The sequence below is a fragment of the Protopterus annectens genome, chromosome 5.part0 (genome assembly GCF_019279795.1).
Source record: "Protopterus annectens isolate FY-2018-M chromosome 5.part0, PAN1.0, whole genome shotgun sequence".
Classification (NCBI taxonomy): Eukaryota; Metazoa; Chordata; order Ceratodontiformes; family Protopteridae; genus Protopterus; species Protopterus annectens.
In genome coordinates, this window is record NC_056735.1 from 463786021 (window position 1) to 463807109 (window position 21089).

Sequence of the window (21089 nt, forward strand, 5' to 3'; positions counted from 1 at the left end):
AATTTGGTCAATCATATGCAAAAATTGGCATCTTATATCTAGTACACCAGCACTTTTGGAAAAACTGGGTTCCTGTCCTAGTGTAGTGTATAAAAGAGCTAACAATTTAAAAGAAATTTTGCAAAGGAACACCACAAAACATTCTTTTAACAGACAGAAAGGTACATTTAAGTGTGAATCTTGTAACTTTTGTAAATACATAAAACCTGGTAATTCCTTCGACATTAGGAAAAAGAAATATCAGATTCATCACAAAATAAATTGCCAAACTCGCTCTGTTGTATACATTGCCCTTTGTGACTGTTGCCCAGCATTTTATGTTGGCAAAACGGACCGTAAGGTCCGTGAACGAATATACCAACATGTGTATGCAATTAAAAAGAACAAAGATGATAATAGGTTCATAGGTTCATACTAGGCTATCTGCCCAAGGGCATTTATAAGCCTAGCCCATAGTTATGTGGCTTTCGCTACCCCTTTAGTTTGAATAAAACTATGCCTATTATTTTGCTGTGCCTCTGTCAAGCAGTGACACTGAAGTAATCCCTGGGATATATCTGCGATCTCCATCCATTGGTCAAGATTCCTCTTGAACAAGGCCAGCGAGGTGCTCTGCCTCACATGTACCGGGATTTTGTTCCACAGCATAAGGAGTCTCTGGGTGATGAATCTGTCCCTCCAGCATGTTCTATTAATAACCGTGTCAAGGTTTAAGTCTCCGCCCTTGTGGTTCTGAGGGATCTAGATTTTTGAGGTGAAGCATATTCATCAAATCTGGGTTTGACATGGCCTTATATGTCAGGCACAGGTCACCTCTGAGCAAGCGGTATGAGACTGAATAGAGCTGGAGTTCTTTCAGTTGGGCAGCATAAGACATATTTTGAGACCCTTTATCCTTTTGGTGAGGAACTTTGGGGCCTTTTCAGCTGCTGCAGGTGTCGGGTCAGATACATTCCAAATGGGGCATTGTACTCAATCATAGGTCTAATGAGTGATGAGTACAGGGGGATGATGACCTCCCTTGATCTAGATGTGAATCCTTCATTATCAGGTGGGCAATGTAGAAGGTTTTCCTAACTACTTTAGCAACATGAGTGTCAAACGAAGGCTACTGTCAACCTGGGTCCCCAGATCCCTGATGACTTCTTCTGTGCTCAGTGGATTGCCACCTATATGGTAGCTAGGGTAACCTTGTTTTTCCCGAAGGTATGACTATGCATTTCTTGGCGTTTAACTTTAGGCCATGGCTCTGGCACCAGTTATCCGTTTCTGTGAGGCCCTTCTGAAGGATATCTGTGTCAGACGTGTTTTCGATTATGGCGCCCAGTTTGCAGTCATCTGCAAACTTTGTCAGCCATAACCCTCCTGTGTTTGCTTGTACTTCAGAAAAGTAGATGCCGAACAAGAGTGGACCCAGGACTGAACCCTGTGGGACACCACTTGTGACAGGCTTTGAGTCTGACATGGCTCCAGCAACTCTGACCCTGTGGGTTCTGTCACTTAGCCAGTTTGCAACCCATCTTGTGATGTATGGGTTTACATTCAAGCTGATGAGTTTTCGATGATACCTGAGTGGGGTATTGTGTCGAAGGCCTTTGCCAGGTTGAGGTAGGCTGTATGGACTGCCTTTCCTCATCAATGGCCTTGGTGACTGTCTCAAAAGTCAGCCAAGTTTAAAAGGCATGATCTGCCTTGACAAAGCCAAACTGGGTTGGATCCAAAGTCTGCAAGTTCCCTATGTCTTTATTTATGAGTTCCATTATGATCCTCTCCATGGCTTTGCAGATAAGGCTTGTCAATCTAATGGGATGGTAATTTCCAGGGTCGGTGGAGGCACCGCCCTTGTGAAGTGGGACCACAGTCGCCAGGCGCCACCCTTGGGCAATGATCCTGAGGTGAGGCTAAGATTAAACAGCTGTCCTAACTGCGGGTTTAATTCCTCATTGAGTTCGTGGAGCACACAGCCGGGGACACCATCCGTCCCATGGATGCTGTATTTTTGCCTTGGAGAGAGCAGTTCTCACCTGGGCTGGAGATGTTTGGGGCTACAATCCTCTGGTATAGATATCTCCTTTGGGGAGAGGGAGAAGTTTGCACTGAACCTGTCAGCCAGTATGTTGGCAATGTGTGTAGGTTCAGTAATCTTCACATCATTTTGAACTAATTCTGAGCATATCTGGGAGTTTCCTCCTAGGTTTCTAACATAGCTAAAGAAGGCTATAATGCTTTAGCAAAACACATAGATAAAAATCCTGGGCATAAATTTTCATTCATGGGTATCGATCATGTCCCGACAGATGTTAGAGGTGGCCCAACATCTCTTATTTTAGAAAACCGGGAGCTTGAATGGCAACTTTCCTTAGACGCGTTCAGAGCTCCCGGTTTAAATGAAAACTGTAATATAGCTGCAGTTCTCAAATTACGGAGCTATTTGCGATAGGTTAATTCACTATTAGTTTTAGTGTTAGTCTATTACCATGTACTACTTTAATATAGTTTTTTTGAGGTGTTTTCCTCAACTAGGTATAAACAAAAATTAAAATTAAAATCGAAAATTAATATAATAAAGAAAAATATTAGGGGTGTATATTACATATGTTTGCTTTTATAATGAAAATACTAGTGGCTTATTAGGTTTTTGTGTTTAAATTTTTTTTGTGTTTAAAACTTTTAGGAAAAATCTCTTTTAAAGAATTGATTCTTTGTTTTACTAGATATGTTGTCCTTAAAGCGTTTTTTAAAAAAAAAAAGTTCACTTTTTAACAGTATTGAAGATGCGCCGTTTGTATGCGCTTTGATGATTATTCCTAATGTTGTTTTGTCACTTCCTGTTATTTAAGAGTTTAAACTTGGTAACCACTGACTTAGTCATATTACGACTAACTGTTGAACCTCTGAGGAAGCTGCGTTTTTTAGTAGCGAAAACGCTCTTTTGTACCAAATAAAATTAGCGTTCAGGCTTGTTGACTTGGTGTTTTTTTCGGACGTTGGATACCTGTTGTGGACTTTTTTAGATCAAGGAAGATAGTCTGGTTTCACTTACACTAGATCAAGGAAGATAGTCTGGTATCACTTACACTAGATCAAGGAAGATAGTCTGGTATCAATTACACTAGATCAAGGAAGATAGTCTGGTATCAATTACACTAGATCAAGGAAGATAGTCTGGTATCAATTACACAAGATCAAGGAAGATAGTCTGGTATCACTTACACAAGATCAAGGAAGATAGTCTGGTATCAATTACACAAGATCAAGGAAGATAGTCTGGTATCAATTACACAAGATCAAGGAAGATAGTCTGGTATCACTTACACTAGATCAAGGAAGATAGTCTGGTATCAATTACACAAGATCAAGGAAGATAGTCTGGTATCACTTACACTAGATCAAGGAAGATAGTCTGGTATCACTTACACTAGATCAAGGAAGATAGTCTGGTATCAATTACACAAGATCAAGGAAGATAGTCTGGTATCAATTACACTAGATCAAGGAAGATAGTCTGGTATCACTTACACTAGATCAAGGAAGATAGTCTGGTATCAATTACACTAGATCAAGGAAGATAGTCTGGTATCACTTACACTAGATCAAGGAAGATAGTCTGGTATCAATTACACAAGATCAAGGAAGATAGTCTGGTATCAATTACACAAGATCAAGGAAGATAGTCTGGTATCAATTACACAAGATCAAGGAAGATAGTCTGGTATCAATTATACTTCATCAAGGAAGATAGTCTCGTATCACTTACACAAGATCAAGGAAGATAGTCTGGTATCAATTACCCAAGATCAAGGAAGATAGTCTGGTATCAATTACACCAGATCAAGGAAGATAGTCTGGTATCACTTACACTAGATCAAGGAAGATAGTCTGGTATCACTTACACTAGATCAAGGAAGATAGTCTGGTATCAATTACACTAGATCAAGGAAGATAGTCTGGTATCAATTACACTAGATCAAGGAAGATAGTCTGGTATCAATTACACTAGATCAAGGAAGATAGTCTGGTATCAATTACACAAGATCAAGGAAGATAGTCTGGTATCACTTACACTAGATCAAGGAAGATAGTCTGGTATCAATTACACTAGATCAAGGAAGATAGTCTGGTATCAATTACACTAGATCAAGGAAGATAGTCTGGTATCAATTACACAAGATCAAGGAAGATAGTCTGGTATCAATTACACAAGATCAAGGAAGATAGTCTGGTATCAATTACACAAGATCAAGGAAGATAGTCTGGTATCAATTACACTAGATCAAGGAAGATAGTCTGGTATCAATTACACTAGATCAAGGAAGATAGTCTGGTATCACTTACACTAGATCAAGGAAGATAGTCTGGTATCAATTACACAAGATCAAGGAAGATAGTCTGGTATCAATTACACAAGATCAAGGAAGATAGTCTGGTATCAATTACACAAGATCAAGGAAGATAGTCTGGTATCAATTACACTAGATCAAGGAAGATAGTCTGGTATCAATTACACTAGATCAAGGAAGATAGTCTGGTATCACTTACACTAGATCAAGGAAGATAGTCTGGTATCACTTACACTAGATCAAGGAAGATAGTCTGGTATCAATTACACTAGATCAAGGAAGATAGTCTGGTATCAATTACACTAGATCAAGGAAGATAGTCTGGTATCAATTACACAAGATCAAGGAAGATAGTCTGGTATCAATTACACAAGATCAAGGAAGATAGTCTGGTATCAATTACACTAGATCAAGGAAGATAGTCTGGTATCAATTACACTAGATCAAGGAAGATAGTCTGGTATCACTTACACTAGATCAAGGAAGATAGTCTGGTATCAATTACACAAGATCAAGGAAGATAGTCTGGTATCAATTACACAAGATCAAGGAAGATAGTCTGGTATCAATTACACTACATCAAGGAAGATAGTCTGGTATCAATTACACAAGATCAAGGAAGATAGTCTGGTATCACTTACACTAGATCAAGGAAGATAGTCTGGTATCACTTACACTAGATCAAGGAAGATAGTCTGGTATCAATTACACAAGATCAAGGAAGATAGTCTGGTATCAATTACATCAGATCAAGGAAGATAGTCTGGTATCAATTACACCAGATCAAGGAAGATAGTCTGGTACCAATTACAGTAGATCAAGGAAGATAGTCTGGTATCAATTACACTAGATCAAGGAAGATAGTCTGGTATCAATTACACTAGATCAAGGAAGATAGTCTGGTATCAATTACACTAGATCAAGGAAGATAGTCTGGTATCAATTACACTAGATCAAGGAAGATAGTCTGGTATCAATTACACTAGATCAAGGAAGATAGTCTGGTATCAATTACACAAGATCAAGGAAGATAGTCTGGTATCAATTACACAAGATCAAGGAAGATAGTCTGGTATCAATTACACTAGATCAAGGAAGATAGTCTGGTATCACTTACACTAGATCAAGGAAGATAGTCTGGTATCACTTACACTAGATCAAGGAAGATAGTCTGGTATCACTTACACTAGATCAAGGAAGATAGTCTGGTATCACTTACACTAGATCAAGGAAGATAGTCTGGTATCAATTACACTAGATCAAGGAAGATAGTCTGGTATCAATTACACAAGATCAAGGAAGATAGTCTGGTATCAATTACACAAGATCAAGGAAGATAGTCTGGTATCAATTACACTAGATCAAGGAAGATAGTCTGGTATCAATTACACTAGATCAAGGAAGATAGTCTGGTATCACTTACACTAGATCAAGGAAGATAGTCTGGTATCAATTACACTAGATCAAGGAAGATAGTCTGGTATCAATTACACAAGATCAAGGAAGATAGTCTGGTATCAATTACACTAGATCAAGGAAGATAGTCTGGTATCAATTACACTAGATCAAGGAAGATAGTCTGGTATCAATTACACAAGATCAAGGAAGATAGTCTGGTATCAATTACACAAGATCAAGGAAGATAGTCTGGTATCAATTACACAAGATCAAGGAAGATAGTCTGGTATCAATTACACAAGATCAAGGAAGATAGTCTGGTATCAATTACACTAGATCAAGGAAGATAGTCTGGTATCAATTACACAAGATCAAGGAAGATAGTCTGGTATCAATTACACTAGATCAAGGAAGATAGTCTGGTATCACTTACACTAGATCAAGGAAGATAGTCTGGTATCACTTACACTAGATCAAGGAAGATAGTCTGGTATCACTTACACTAGATCAAGGAAGATAGTCTGGTATCAATTACACTAGATCAAGGAAGATAGTCTGGTATCAATTACACAAGATCAAGGAAGATAGTCTGGTATCAATTACACAAGATCAAGGAAGATAGTCTGGTATCAATTACACCAGATCAAGGAAGATAGTCTGGTATCAATTACACTAGATCAAGGAAGATAGTCTGGTATCAATTACACTAGATCAAGGAAGATAGTCTGGTATCAATTACACTAGATCAAGGAAGATAGTCTGGTATCAATTACACAAGATCAAGGAAGATAGTCTGGTATCAATTACACAAGATCAAGGAAGATAGTCTGGTATCAATTACACAAGATCAAGGAAGATAGTCTGGTATCAATTACACAAGATCAAGGAAGATAGTCTGGTATCAATTACACTAGATCAAGGAAGATAGTCTGGTATCAATTACACAAGATCAAGGAAGATAGTCTGGTATCAATTACACTAGATCAAGGAAGATAGTCTGGTATCAATTACACAAGATCAAGGAAGATAGTCTGGTATCAATTACACTAGATCAAGGAAGATAGTCTGGTATCAATTACACAAGATCAAGGAAGATAGTCTGGTATCAATTACACTAGATCAATGAAGATAGTCTGATATCAATTATACAAGATCAAGGAAGATAGTCTGGTATCACTTACACTAGATCAAGGAAGATAGTCTAGTATCAATTACACAAGATCAAGGAAGATAGTCTGGTATGACTTACACTAGATCAAGGAAGATAGTCTGGTATCAATTACACCAGATCAAGGAAGATAGTCTGGTATCAATTACACTAGATCAAGGAAGATAGTCTGGTATCAATTACACTAGATCAAGGAAGATAGTCTGGTATCACTTACACTAGATCAAGGAAGATAGTCTGGTATCACTTACACTAGATCAAGGAAGATAGTCTGGTATCAATTACACTAGATCAAGGAAGATAGTCTGGTATCAATTACACAAGATCAAGGAAGATAGTCTGGTATCAATTATACAAGATCAAGGAAGATAGTCTGGTATCCCTTGCACTAGATCAAGGAAGATGGTCTGGTATCAATTACACAAGATCAAGGAAGATATTCTGGTATCAATTACACCGGATCAAGGAAGATAGTCTGGTATCAATTACACTAGATCAAGGAAGATAGTCTGGTATCAATTACACAAAATCAAGAAGATAGTCTGGTATCACTTACACTAGATCAAAGAAGATAGTCTGGTATCACTTACAACAGATCAATGAAGATAGTCCGGTATCAATTACACAAGATCAAGGAAGATAGTCTGATATCAATTACACTAGAGCAAGGAAGATAGTCTGGTATTAATTACACTTGATCAAGGAAGATACTCTGGTATCAATTACACTAGATCAAGGAAGATAATCTGGTATCTATTACAGTAGATCAAGGAAGATAGTCTGGTATCTCTTACACTAGATCAAAGGAGGTAGTCTGGTTTCACGTACACTAGACTAAAGAAGATAGACTGGTATCAATTACACTAGATCAAGGAAGATAGTCTGATATCACTTACACTAGATCAAGGAAGATAGTCTGGTATCAATTACACAAGATCAAGGAAGATAGTCTGGTATCACTTACACTAGATCAAGGAAGATAGTCTGGTATCAATTACACAAGATCAAGGAAGATAGTCTGGTATCAATTATACTACATCAAGGAAGATAGTCTGGTACAAATTACACACGATCAAGGAAGATAGTCTGGTATCACTTACACTAGATCAAGGAAGATAGTCTGGTATCAGTTACACAAGATCAAGGAAGATAGTCTGTTATCAATTACACTAGATCAATGAAGATAGTCTGATATCAATTATACAAGATCAAGGAAGATAGTCTGGTATCACTTACACTAGATCAAGGAAGATAGTCTAGTATCAATTACACAAGATCAAGGAAGATAGTCTGGTATCAATTTCACCAGATCAAGGAAGATAGTCTGGTATCACTTACACTAGATCAAGGAATATAGCCTGGTAACAATTACGCAAGATCAAGGAAGGTAGTCTGGTATCAATTCCTCTAGGTCAAGGAAGATAGTCTGGTATCAATTACACTAGATCAAGGAAGATAGTCTGGTATCAATTACACAAAATCAAGGAAGATAGTCTGGTATCACTTACACTAGATCAAAGAAGATAGTCTGGTATCACTTACACTAGATCAATGAAGATATTCCGGTATCAATTACACAAGATCAAGGAAGACAGTCTGGTATCAATTACACTACATCAAGGAAGATAGTCTGATATCAATTTGACTAGATCAAGGAAGATAGTCTGTTTTTAATTACACTGGATCAAGGAAGATAGTCTGGTATCAATTACACTAGATCAAGGAAGACAGTCTGGTATCAATTGCACTAGATCAAGGAAGATAGTCTGGTGTCAGTTACACCAGATCAAGGGAGATATTCTGGTATCAATTACACTAGATCAAGGAAAATAGTCTGGCATCAATTATACTAGATCTTCTTGGAAGTGAAAACTGCAAGTATGCACTTCTTTATAAATGGCTTAAGTTTTCTAGCTTCTGAAAAACAGACCATAGAGAATCAAAGCCTGAGCTTTTTTGAGTAAGACTAAGACTGTGTAGGGAAGATTTAAATACCACATCTTATTGAAAAAGAAAGAACTTATCAAAATCATTCAGATGGAATTAAAAGAACAGGTTTGAAAAAGGGACAGTGGCAGATGTTGCTGTTCCCTGATACAATCATAGTACAGGCACACATTTCATATCCTGTAGAGGTGAATCTAATAAACACAGTGGAAGTTCTGCTAGTAGCACTTAATTGTTGGCTAATATATTTGTCTTTGCAAATTTTTTGTAAAATATTCTTACCAAACCAATTACTTTAATAAATTTCCAGGTAGCTCTCCACAGGATATGTCCCACTGCTTTAAAGTATAAATCCAAATAATCCAACACACAGAATAGCAGTGTGTCAGCAGGGCAGCATACAAACTATAAAAAGCAGTGATATAGGTTATAGGACCAATGAGATTGAGAAGGGGCTCTCAGATTTATACAGCTTAAGGGGAAGTAGACCATCACCATACTATGCACCCATTCAAGACTATGATACCCATATCATAAATAATGATGGCGTGAGAGGTATGAAGATACCTATGTTCTTTACCAGTGACAGTAATGATATTTTGGACATTATCAGGAGAAACAGAGGGATTTTAACAGTGTATCAAGCAGTTAAAGAATTGTGGGTGTTGAACCAAGGTTTAGATTTAAGAATAAACATAACTTGAAGAGGTTACTTTGCTATCCAGCAAACAAGTTGGATCAGTCCTTAGAGGTTAGACCCTACACTTATCCATGTGGTAAGTGCTGGTTCTGCTATTTTATTAATAGTTGTGGGAGGTTTAAGCATCCAGATACTGACCAGAATTTTAATTTCAACATCTCTGCCTCCTGTGAAACATCACATGTGGTTTATTTAGCTGAGTGTATTCTTTGTCACTCATTCTATATAGGATAAATGGATAGAGAGCTAAAAGACAGAATAAATGAACACCTATATATTACTAGAATATGTTCTAGTGACAGTACCCTATCCAAGCATACCTTATTGCAAGGAAATGATCATACAATTAAGTTTATGTTGATAGATATTAATGCATGTAGCCTATGAGAAGGCTACATTAGAAACATGACAGAAGGCAGAGAGGTCAGGTGGTTACTCAGACTGAGAGTAGATAGGGGTAGAGGCCTCAATGAGACAGCATCCCTAAAACCTACACTTAAATCTAGGAGACTGAGAAGTATACAGACATGACTAAGGATTAGTCTCACTTTATTAGTATGCATTTTTTTTATTTCTTTCAGAGGTGATTATATCTATGTTTAGATATATTTATTGCTAGGTGATTTTATTTATGTGAAGATCTTATTATACACATTTTTAACATTTATAGAAGGCTGTTTTATAATACATTTGTAGTTAAAAGCTGCTATTTTATGACAGCCTAGCTACAATCATAGAGGCAAGTTTATGTAAGGATGGTATATACCTTTAAATTTTGGACTTACGTTTGAAACTGATTCTCTGAATTCTATTGGTTGACTAATTATCTTTAAATGCCTTTGATTAAGATGCTTTTACTGGTCTGAAGAAGCTCACAGCGAAAGCGCTTACCGTTTTTTTATTTTATATAATAAAAGTTTTATGGTTTATATACTGCCTGGATGCCTCACTGCTATTCTGTGTGTCGGATCAATTACTTTAATAACCTCCCAGTGTTATTTTATAAGCAATGATATATTATGGTTAAGAGAAGAAGACAAAGTAAATCATATGAAAAAAGCATTTCAAAGCATTTTTACAAACTGCTAAGAGGTGACCTGTGTTTGGCATACAAGCCATTACTGAGGGATTTAAATGGCATCACAAATACTCAGTCCAGGGCTCTAAACCTCTTCTGCAACATCAGTGAATGGTTTGGTGAGGCAAGTATATTTCATTGCTATGGAACAGACCTCACTCCACATCCACATGAAACAAATTTCATTCCTGTCCATTTTCAAGTTCAACTTAGATCTGTGAATGGGAAACAGAAAATTTACCCTAGGATGCTCCTAGACTTTTAATGGAAAGATGCAGATATTAAATGCATGGGTCCCCTCAATTTATCAATGGTATGATCGCTGTTATTCTGATTAGTGGTAATATATAAATGTTGCCCATGGAATGGTTAATTATAATCAAATGAGAGCGGTTATTTTGAGCACAAAAAGGGAAATTGGTTATGCATAAAATAGACTACAAGCTATCCTAGTAATGAAATATGCACCTGTGAACCTATAAGTTTTTTTTCTACAATCTAGTGATGTGTATATTTTTATATAGTTTGTAAAGCTAATCCTCTCCTGTGATACTTTAAGCCATAGCAGCTGCACGTTCACAACAAAAACTTAAAGACAGACAAAAATCATGTGACCTTACATCTTGCTTTATGATCAGAAATACATGAAATGTGTATCACTAACGAAAAAAAAAATAGCCATTTATTGAAAACTGATACGTGCTTTAAATTATCCGAGTTTCAAGCCTTCTTTAGAACTGAAATTCTGTTCTTACACCCAGTTTGTTAAATGCCTATGGACCTATGCAACATGCTACGCAATATAACTCAAAGTCAAAAGCATGGTAATCTTAATCAAAACGTAGATGTAAGGGAGGAACAGGAGCCTAGTAATGGATGTTATTAGTGTTATGGGATGAAACACTTGGAGTTCTACACAGATGGTCCTACATTATGATAATGATTAAACAGTGATGACAAGAAAAGAAGTAATCAGATGCTTTGGACATTTGCTCGTTAACCAGGTATGCCCACTAGACACAAGTGCCCCTTTTCAGGGGAAGCCTGGAAGCATTGTCTGGTTAAGTAGCTTGCACCAAGTTACACAGTAGAGAAATGGAGGTTGAAGAATTCAAGCCCTGTACACTTTGATGACAAGTTGAAGCTCATCAACAGTTTAGAGCATTATTTATCTGTGCTAAATGCTAAACTGGATGTAGGAGGGAAGAGCATTAATACTTATGCTTGGGAATGCTGATGGGTGAAAGCGACATGGAAGGAGTCAGTAATAGAGTGGAGGAAAAGCTGGGTGAACTGGATGAAAAACAGTTATACATATTTGAAATGGAATTAAAAAAATTGAGATTGACTATGGTGAGCATTATTGTGGGCATTAAGATATTCTGAACAAAATACTTTAAACCAGAAGAAGGGAAGCAGGAGTTAACTTGTTAAAAAATAATAAAGCCTTACTCTGCAAGAAGATAAAAGAGTTGGAGTTAGTTGCTATGACAAAAGGATAAAGAAATGGAAGAAAGATGGGGAAAACTAGAGGTAATAACAGAACTGAGAGGAAAGGAGGTGAACGGTAATTCTGTTCAGTGACATTAGTGTAGAAAAAGGAGGCAAAGTATAGAGAAACACATAGAAGAACATACACAATTACATGGTAGACAGCCAGAGAATAAACACCTGTTATAAGGATGAAAGAGAAAAAAATGATGAACTGGTGCATACCCATGGTCAACCTAAAGCACATTAAAAAATAAAGGTTACCCCACTTGTATGTGCAAAATAAAACAAAAACAATGTTTTTTAAAAAAAATCTGAACAATCAGAAATATTACACTTCTATCATAATGTCAACATTAATGTGATACATTGATATCACATAAAATATTTTACCTATAAACCCATTCAAATGTAATAACTGTGCATATCAAATTTGTCATCAAAATATACGTAAAACTAAGATATAGATCAAGTTTTTATTTTAGATATCAACTCAGGACACTAAACTGTCTGTAGTTTTGGGCAACTATGTCAGCTAAATTGGTACATGCCTATGTGTAGTAGAATGCATTTAAACTAGATAAAAGAGATCTGCCATAAAAAGCTTCTTGGTAGGAAGATACCAAATCAAAGATTTCTTTAAACTGGGTGTTATCTGGCATTGGCCTTTTAAATTAACTCTATCCAATGGAGATACTGAGGAAAATGATGTAGTTGCAGATATGTATGCAAGTACTGCACTCTTGTGTGATGAATTAAAACACTCGCAATGGATAGTATACGTAACTCATTTTACTTCTGTATCATATAATATATAACTGCTACACAAAGGTTGTCTATGTATGAATATTTGGTATATTTTCAGCTGATTTCCTATGCTGATGCTCCTTCCTGTTGTTGACCAGCATGCTTTTCTTTTATTTGCATTTTCATATACTCCAATACAAATATTTGCAATAAATAAATAAATAAATGGCAATACAACTCTTATTGGTACATTTTAATTCAAAGACTTTATGAATCAGTTTCACAACTTACATCTAAGAAATATGCTTCTGCAAAGAAATTTAATGATATTGGAAACTTTGTACAATGAAAAGTTGGAGAGCCTTAATCAGTGTATATCTCTTTCTTTCCAGTGTTTGCACAGCTAGATATTGAAGGTTTGTTATAGGGTCTTGCAATCCATACAGCAATATCTTCAAGTCAACAAGAATGTTCTTCTTTCACAGCAAAGTTATCCTGATCCCCAGCTTCAGGAAGTTGCACTTTACCACATGGACTCTTAATTCCAATTGACTAGTATTTAGTGACCAATGTAGGCACTTTTCCTGGAATGGGGGGAGAAGGACATTTGGGTGGTTGCAACTCGTGTTAGTTGTTGCATTTTTTGTTTACACATAGACACTTTATATGCTTTATGATTTCATTTGAAAATTCACATGCATATAACTAGCTGACAGATTAGTGTTTTGGAACAGCAATAGACCAAATAGCTCAATATGCTCAGGTATGTACCTGAAATGCAAAAGATTATTAGATGTTGTATTTTATGACCATTTTTGACCAGTTACTACTAAACCTAGTTTAATGAATGGTGAATATATACAAAATATGTGAAAAACTGATCTCATATTTGTGACAATGATAATAAATAAAGTTTTAGGAGCATGGTCTTACTACAACAAATTGGAACAGAACTGACTAAAATATTAATGTTTTTCATTTACTCTTTCTAAAATAATATCTATACATGGGTATGATCAGTGGTGGCTGGTGACTTCAAATCAAAGGCGGGCTGCAGGAGACAGCTGAATGGGTGTGGCCAACCAGAAAGTAGTGGGACTGTGCAAAAAAATGGAAAAACTGGGACTTTAATTAAATACGCTGCCATGGGTGCCACTGCCAAACCATCATTATGAGAGTTAAATCAAAACAAAATGAATTGTAGAAAAAATATTTCAATGCATTGGCTACATGACAGCTTACTTAATATCTAGATAGAAACAAAAAGGTTGTGAGGCATGAAAAAATAAATTACTTTTTGACTGGCATTCCAGTAATGTATTTAAAATCAAGTGTAAAAAAACAAGCAGCACTCAACTCAAACCACTTCTCCTTGCACTCCAGTTCTAATTATAATTTATATTCAGCTTTATAAAAGTACCAAGTAACATGCTGAAAGTACAAATACCCCCACTTGTAAAAATGTTTCTTATCCAAAAAAGACTTGCTTCCTGACAACTACTTGTTTCATGGGGAAAACATGATCAAAGTAAAAAATGAACAGCAAACAAGAAACAAGCTCAAGATAAATTGCTTAAAGGATTACTGCACAGGTTATGGACCACACATGATAGACTGGCATTCTGTTTAGTTTACAGGTAAAGCCTGCAAAAATGACTGCAAGTCTTCAACAAATGTAATGAACTTCTGAACATTCTGTAATCCTGTCCTTTATTACAGATACTGTTATATGCATTTTAATACTTAACACTTATACGCTATCTAGTTATGTAAATATTCTCTGCATGGCAACAGCAAAAAGGCTTTCAGTGTTGGCAATTATTTAACAGTATGCTTATTAAAGCTTACTTGCATCTTACAGACCCAGACAAGCTTAGCTAATGGTCATTAAAGCATTGCTACTTAAACACACAGAGCAACAGACACTGCAACGACATGCATTTTCTGAATAAGAAGAAACATAAATCAACAGTATAAAAATATGACAGAAAACCAGAACATTCTGCAAAATCAAGAACAGATAAAAAGCCACTGTAGTACTTGTGTCTACCTTGGATGGAGGGATAATCTGCACACTTACACTGCATAACTGCTCCTTGCCTTGCTTGGACACATCCAGAGTCACTACATGGGGGAGTGCAGTGCAACAATTATGTCACAATTTGAAATGCCTCTGGCTAATGGTGATGGCCCTGACAGATTTCTCACACCTCTCAGCCTCAGAGCAAGAAATCTGGACAAAGCTATAAACAGAAGTGGGACATAGGCCCAAAAATAAGGACAATTTTTAAATATTTCTCTTAAAAACTTAAAAAGATAATAGAATAGTAGCTCTTGCATTAGTATGAATTTTCTAAAGGGTATGAAATCTGAAACTCAAACATCTGTCATTATTTCCTTACTTCAATCTTTAATGATTTGTCACTAATTTGCCAGAAAAACCACAACTTTATGAAAAACTGACCAAAAATGTGATGCAAAAATATAAAATAGCCACACAATACAGCTGGGAACCTGTCAAAGAAGGGGCACTTTTTTAATATTAGTGCTGTTAACTTGAGCAGCTGACAAAATAAGAGAATCTACATGCATTTCTGAAACTAAAAGTAATCTGTAACTCTGATCATTACAGTTAGTTATTAATTGTAAACCGTCCACGTTTTCTTCCAAATTTGCCATTTTGTGGAGGGATTATTAGGGGGAGGGCAACATTTTGAGCTAAAATCAAGGGCAGTTGACAGGTTTGGATATACCTAATTCTATAAAGTGATTTATTTGTGAGTACCTCTCATCCTCTTAACACAGGCAATCTGGACAAGGCCAAATATATTGAGGGAACATACAAACAGTACTAAAAATTGATCTTGTATAAACTTAGTCAGAAGACAGAACAACAGGTCTTGCTTTAGCATGCATTTTTCTCAAGAGTATAAAGTCTGAAATTGAATGTCATTATTTAGTGACTTAATTCTTAAATGATTTGCCAGAAAACCACAAATTTTATGAGGAACAAACCAAAAATAAAAAGCAAAACACTATTCATTCTGCAAACATCTGGACAATTAAAATCTATAGCTCAGCTGGGGCTGTCTGAGTTTGCCACCCTTCCCCCTCACAAAATCATGGTCGAATGGGGCCACCCCCCTGCAGCTATTCCAATGTCCCATTACTTAGTTATTTCACCCCATTTACTATAAACACTGTAATGTGCATACTGCTTTTCTTCTGTGATGATTTGGATTTCATTTAAAAGTTTTATATTACAGCACAAACACTAATAGACATCTGCTAAAGAAAGCAATGCAGTCTCACAATGAAAGTAGACTTAGCATTAAAACTTCTGCCCTTGAAACTCACATTAATTGAAACAGCATTGAAACCCAGATTCAAAGAAAATACATCTGGCCAGTGGCAGATAAAGATTAACTTTGGGCTGTTTTCAAATTATAGGCCCCTTGCACAGGAAACATACATGTGTTATTTGATACACCTTCTTATTGTATTAAATTATATTCCTTGTATAATGCAGTACAGCTGTTAGGGGGTGCTTTAAATTTATTGTTTTGAACATTTTTCCAGTGAACAATGAAACAAAATACATGCACCAATAATGACAAAACTGCCCAGTTCAGAACATTTCTATCATAAAAGTCTAGTCAAACTTCTACACTGCACTAATATCAGTAAATATGCTCAATCTCTGCAGAAGTAAGTCATCTAAATAATTCCACATTAAAGACATCTGTAACTAATGGGAAGTCGCTGCTAGCAGACAACTTTATATTTAATTGTTTCATCTACAAGTAAAGTGCCTGTTGCCATTGAGGAATAAATTGCCTATGTTACATTAAAAACATGATAATTTAGTAATATTGCAATAGAGAATGGATGGCAAACTGATAACATGGTCATCATTACTAGGTAACGCTACCAAAGAGGATATTCTCAGGACTGCAGCATCCACCCCTTTAAAAGTACAACACAGTACAGTATCAGCAATGCTTCTATATACTGTGGGAGTAGAACCCACAACCTTCTCCATCAAAAGCAAGTACACTACCTGTTGTGCTATTAACAATACAAGCATACTCAGCATGAGCAGCCGTAAACTTCTCTTCAAACTCTCAGCTCCTTGTAAAATCCACTCGACACTCAACTGTATCTCTCAACTTTCAAGTGCAAGAAATCTGGAAAAAAGCCCATAAACTAGGGACACATTTTAAACATTGCTTGTATAATCTTGAAAAGTTGCTAGAATAAAATGATGTCTTACCACCATGCATTTCACTGCCAAGTCTTGAACCCTGGACCCTGTGTACTACACAGTCAGAGCAACATACCACTATGCCAAATCAGCTGTTTCTTGACCAAGAGGTAGACTGAAACTTAAATGGCTATCATGTAGAGAATTCAGTTCTCACCATAGCTCTCAACCTCTTAGCACAGAAAAACTGGACAAAGCCAATAATGGGGGAATACAACCCCAAAAATAGGGACACATTTCAAATATTGATTTTATAAATGGAAAATTGCTAGAATAAAAGGTTTTGTGATACCATGTACTTTTTGAACAATATGAAGTCTGAAATTCAAATGCTTGTCATAATCTAGTGAATTCAAAATCCAGAAATCCAAAAGTTTCACAAGAACAAAAATATGAGGCAAAAATGCCACAACTGGTGGTAGGTAGGGAATTCAAACTCCTGCTACCTGCTCCCAAGTAAAGGGGTTGAGTCTAGCCACTGGGTATATATTTCATGAGTTTTCTCTAGCCACCAGGTGTATTTAACTGGGGAATTTTACACACCCACACACACCCTACCTGAGCCCAGCTCCATTACTGCAGAATCTGTCATAGTAAAGCCCAGTTACTTTCCTGAAGTAAAATTCAAGTTTATCCATTCCTACAGTAAAACCCGCAAGAGAGCACATGTCCTTCCCCTTCCCACGAGAGCTGTTACCCAGCCGGCAGACATTGCAGTCCAATCCCTTTTCAGTGTATGCAGTTACAATTGCATAGACTTCTGGCATCTCTGCTGTTGAATGCTGTCTTTTTAATCTGGACTGCTGATGAATCAGTCTGGATATCGAGAAATGCCGTGTGTATGCACGAAGTGCCAGGACTTGCATTTGTTTTCTTTCTTTTTTATTTTTATTTTCTTTTTTGTTTCACAGCTGGGGGGGCTGCAGTCCTGTAGCCCAATAGCACAAGCTGCCCCTAGGTATGATGAAAATGTATTCACAGTAATTTTATGAAAGACATTACAAAGTTGTCTACAAGTGTCTTCTTCATCGTAATGAACAAAGAATATTACCAGGCATAAGACTACAGGACATACAAAACCATAAATTCATAAAATGCTTTTTACGCAAAAGGAAAAGGTTCAATTTATGAATCAAAGAACTGGTTAGCTAGGCATTCTTTTCAAGGATATTTCTTACTTATATGCAAATAGATTCTATATAAATCATTAAATGTTTTTTAATAATAATATTAATATTGGGGGTTGTCTCATTACTATTTGCCATATTGTCCCATTGCTTAATATGTAATTAAGGCAAACATGCAATGTTACTTGGAGTGACATTCTATGCTATAGTCCATAGTTATAAAACTTTTTAGTACCAATGTGTATCCTAAATTGTCTGTTTATGCAGGCTTTGAACAAACTGAATGCAAAGCATTTACATTACAGTTGATTTGTATCCCTGAAAATGATTTATTTGGATGGAAAACATCTGAATTTGTCTCTTACCTTTAGACAGTTTTCTTGCTTTGACAGCTCTTCATATAACCTGCTCTGTAGAACGGGGGAGTTGAGGAACTGTTCCACATCAGAGACAGACAGGAGCAGCTGACGGATGTCTGCCAGGTATGTTGAAGGCACTTGTAATTTTTCTGTAGGCATACCTTCAGCCACCACAACAGTTGTCTCCTTAACAGTTTTCTGGTATGTGCATATAACAGAAAATATGTTTCAATCATAGGCATATAAAATGAAAATAACTCTATATAGATGTGATGAAAAAAAAAACATTTGAAAATATCAAGCAATAAATCTGTTTCCATGAAATCACAATAAGCAGTTTTGACTGTAGAAGATGTTATTAGTAAATAATACATTCAAAATAAAGTATTATGAAACAGACTTGAAATGACATTACTTATAATTTTAAACAACATTAAACTTCTATCTGGAGCAAAGATAAGTATACCGTGTTAAGTGGTGAGAATTTCAAACCAGTGATTATACCACATCGCAGATATTCATGCAAAAAGTTGAATATAGCATGAAAGCTAGTTTTAATATTAAAATCATCATGTTTATATTATATTACTCTCTACCTGCTGTATTTTTGATAGCACATGTTAATAACTATAAACAAACACCTACTTTTCCAACTAGTTGTATAAATTAAACATTTTAATTAAATATTTTATATTTGCATATTTCACATTATTTAATTATTTCTCCTGGTATGATCAATAAATAATACATAAAATGACACTGGAAGCTTCCAAACACAGCCCTTGAATTAAAATTAAATAACAATTCTGTAAGGACATTGAATGACAGGAAGCTACCTGAGGTATAACTTTTACTTTACTGAATATTGGTAGAGTTCCACGAGAGAAATGTTAAGTTTAATATTATCAAACATTGTTCTTTTATCACATGAACCAGAGCAATTCAAGACTGGTTTCCCATGTGAAAAGCCTGTTGTAAGCTTCCTATACAAACATTTTTAGTATGTATTCCTAATCATTTTTGCATGGATATGTTGGGTCATCTTCTTTAAGAAACAGCATTGAACCATCTCATACTAAATAAACTGTTTCCTTAACTGCTTCACTTCTACTTGTTAAAGGTAAACTTTTATTTAACAACAGAAAGAAATCAAGGGTGGTTATAGTCTCACAGCAATATTATTATGAATTATCTTATGCAATACTGAAATAATTTAATAATGCATGCTTGTTATATGGGTTGGAGACAGTGGCATTGACAAAAAGGCAGGAGTTTGAGCTGGATGTGGCAGAATTAAAGATGTTAAGATTTGCAATGGGTGTGACGAGCATGGACAGGATTAGGAATAAGTATATTAGAGGGTCAGCCCAGGTTGGAAGGTTTGGAGACAGAGCCAGAGAGGCACAATTATGTTGGTTTGGACATGTGCTGAGGAGGGATGCTGAGTATATTGGTAGAAAGATGCTAAGGATGAAGCTACCAGGTAACAGGAAAAGAGGAAGGCCTAAGATAAGGTTTATGGATGTGATGAGAGAGGACATGCAGGTGGTTGTTGTGACAGAGCAAGATGCAGCGGACAGGAAGAAATGGAAACAGGTGATCTACTGTGGCGACCCCTAACAGGAACAGCTGAAAGAAGATGATGACGATGCTTGGGTTATTAACATTTTTTTTAATTTTCTGTTTCTATTCAATTTCAATTTGGATAAGAAGTGAAACAGACAATTTATTTTAAAGCACTGTAATTAAAAGGTCCACACATGCTATGTTTTTGTTACTTTCCTTCTATTTGCTGGGCATATGCAGCTTTGATTCCAGGTAGAAATAGCATAATTTGCATATCACTACACCTATTTATTAATACATGCAATAAAACAGTTCACAAGCAACTGGTTTGATTTCTTGTTTTAATTAGATCTTTTTAATACTATCCCTAACAAAACAAATGCATGTTATAGAACCAGTGCATACATGGAAAAGGCACTCTGCTTTCTTGAAGGAAATCTAAAATAAAATGCAATCTGAAACTGAGTATTCAGTTGTAATTGTGTGTTAGTAAGTTGCAAAGGATGTACTAGTTTGTGAAATACTGAACTAAATTCCAGTCTAGTTTCTCTTGAAACACACATGTATATGAGTAAAGCTCATTCCACATACACAAATGACTCCATCTTTAATAGATCCTTTTGAACAGCTAGAGATGTGTAAATGTAATAGTTCAAGCATATGAAAGTCTGGTTATCTAGATAAAATTTCCCTACATTTCATAACCTGCAGAAAATGGCATCTTTTTAGGTAGCTCATTCAGGACAAAACATTTCAGCCTGATTTTCTCCCTGAAATAATGAGCAATGGGGCTGGGGAGCTTCACTGGTAACTTATATTGTCATATTTTTATAACTTTTATATCAAGCATAAGTTCCTTATAATTCACACAGTTTTTGTTTTATTAAGGTCACCATCAATTTGT

At 36.0% G+C, this 21089-nt stretch overlaps 1 protein-coding gene across 9 annotated transcripts in view; it reads right to left on the reverse strand.

The window, feature by feature from the left end:
- DMD (dystrophin) overlaps positions 1 to 21089 on the reverse strand; it is a 9298038-nt gene that overhangs the window by 5311472 nt on the left and 3965477 nt on the right. For all 9 annotated transcript variants that reach the window (XM_044072398.1, XM_044072396.1, XM_044072400.1 and 6 more), the window contains one exon: positions 18626 to 18817. In XM_044072398.1, the coding sequence (XP_043928333.1) occupies positions 18626 to 18817 (192 nt within the window). The remainder of the gene's footprint in view (positions 1 to 18625; positions 18818 to 21089) is intronic.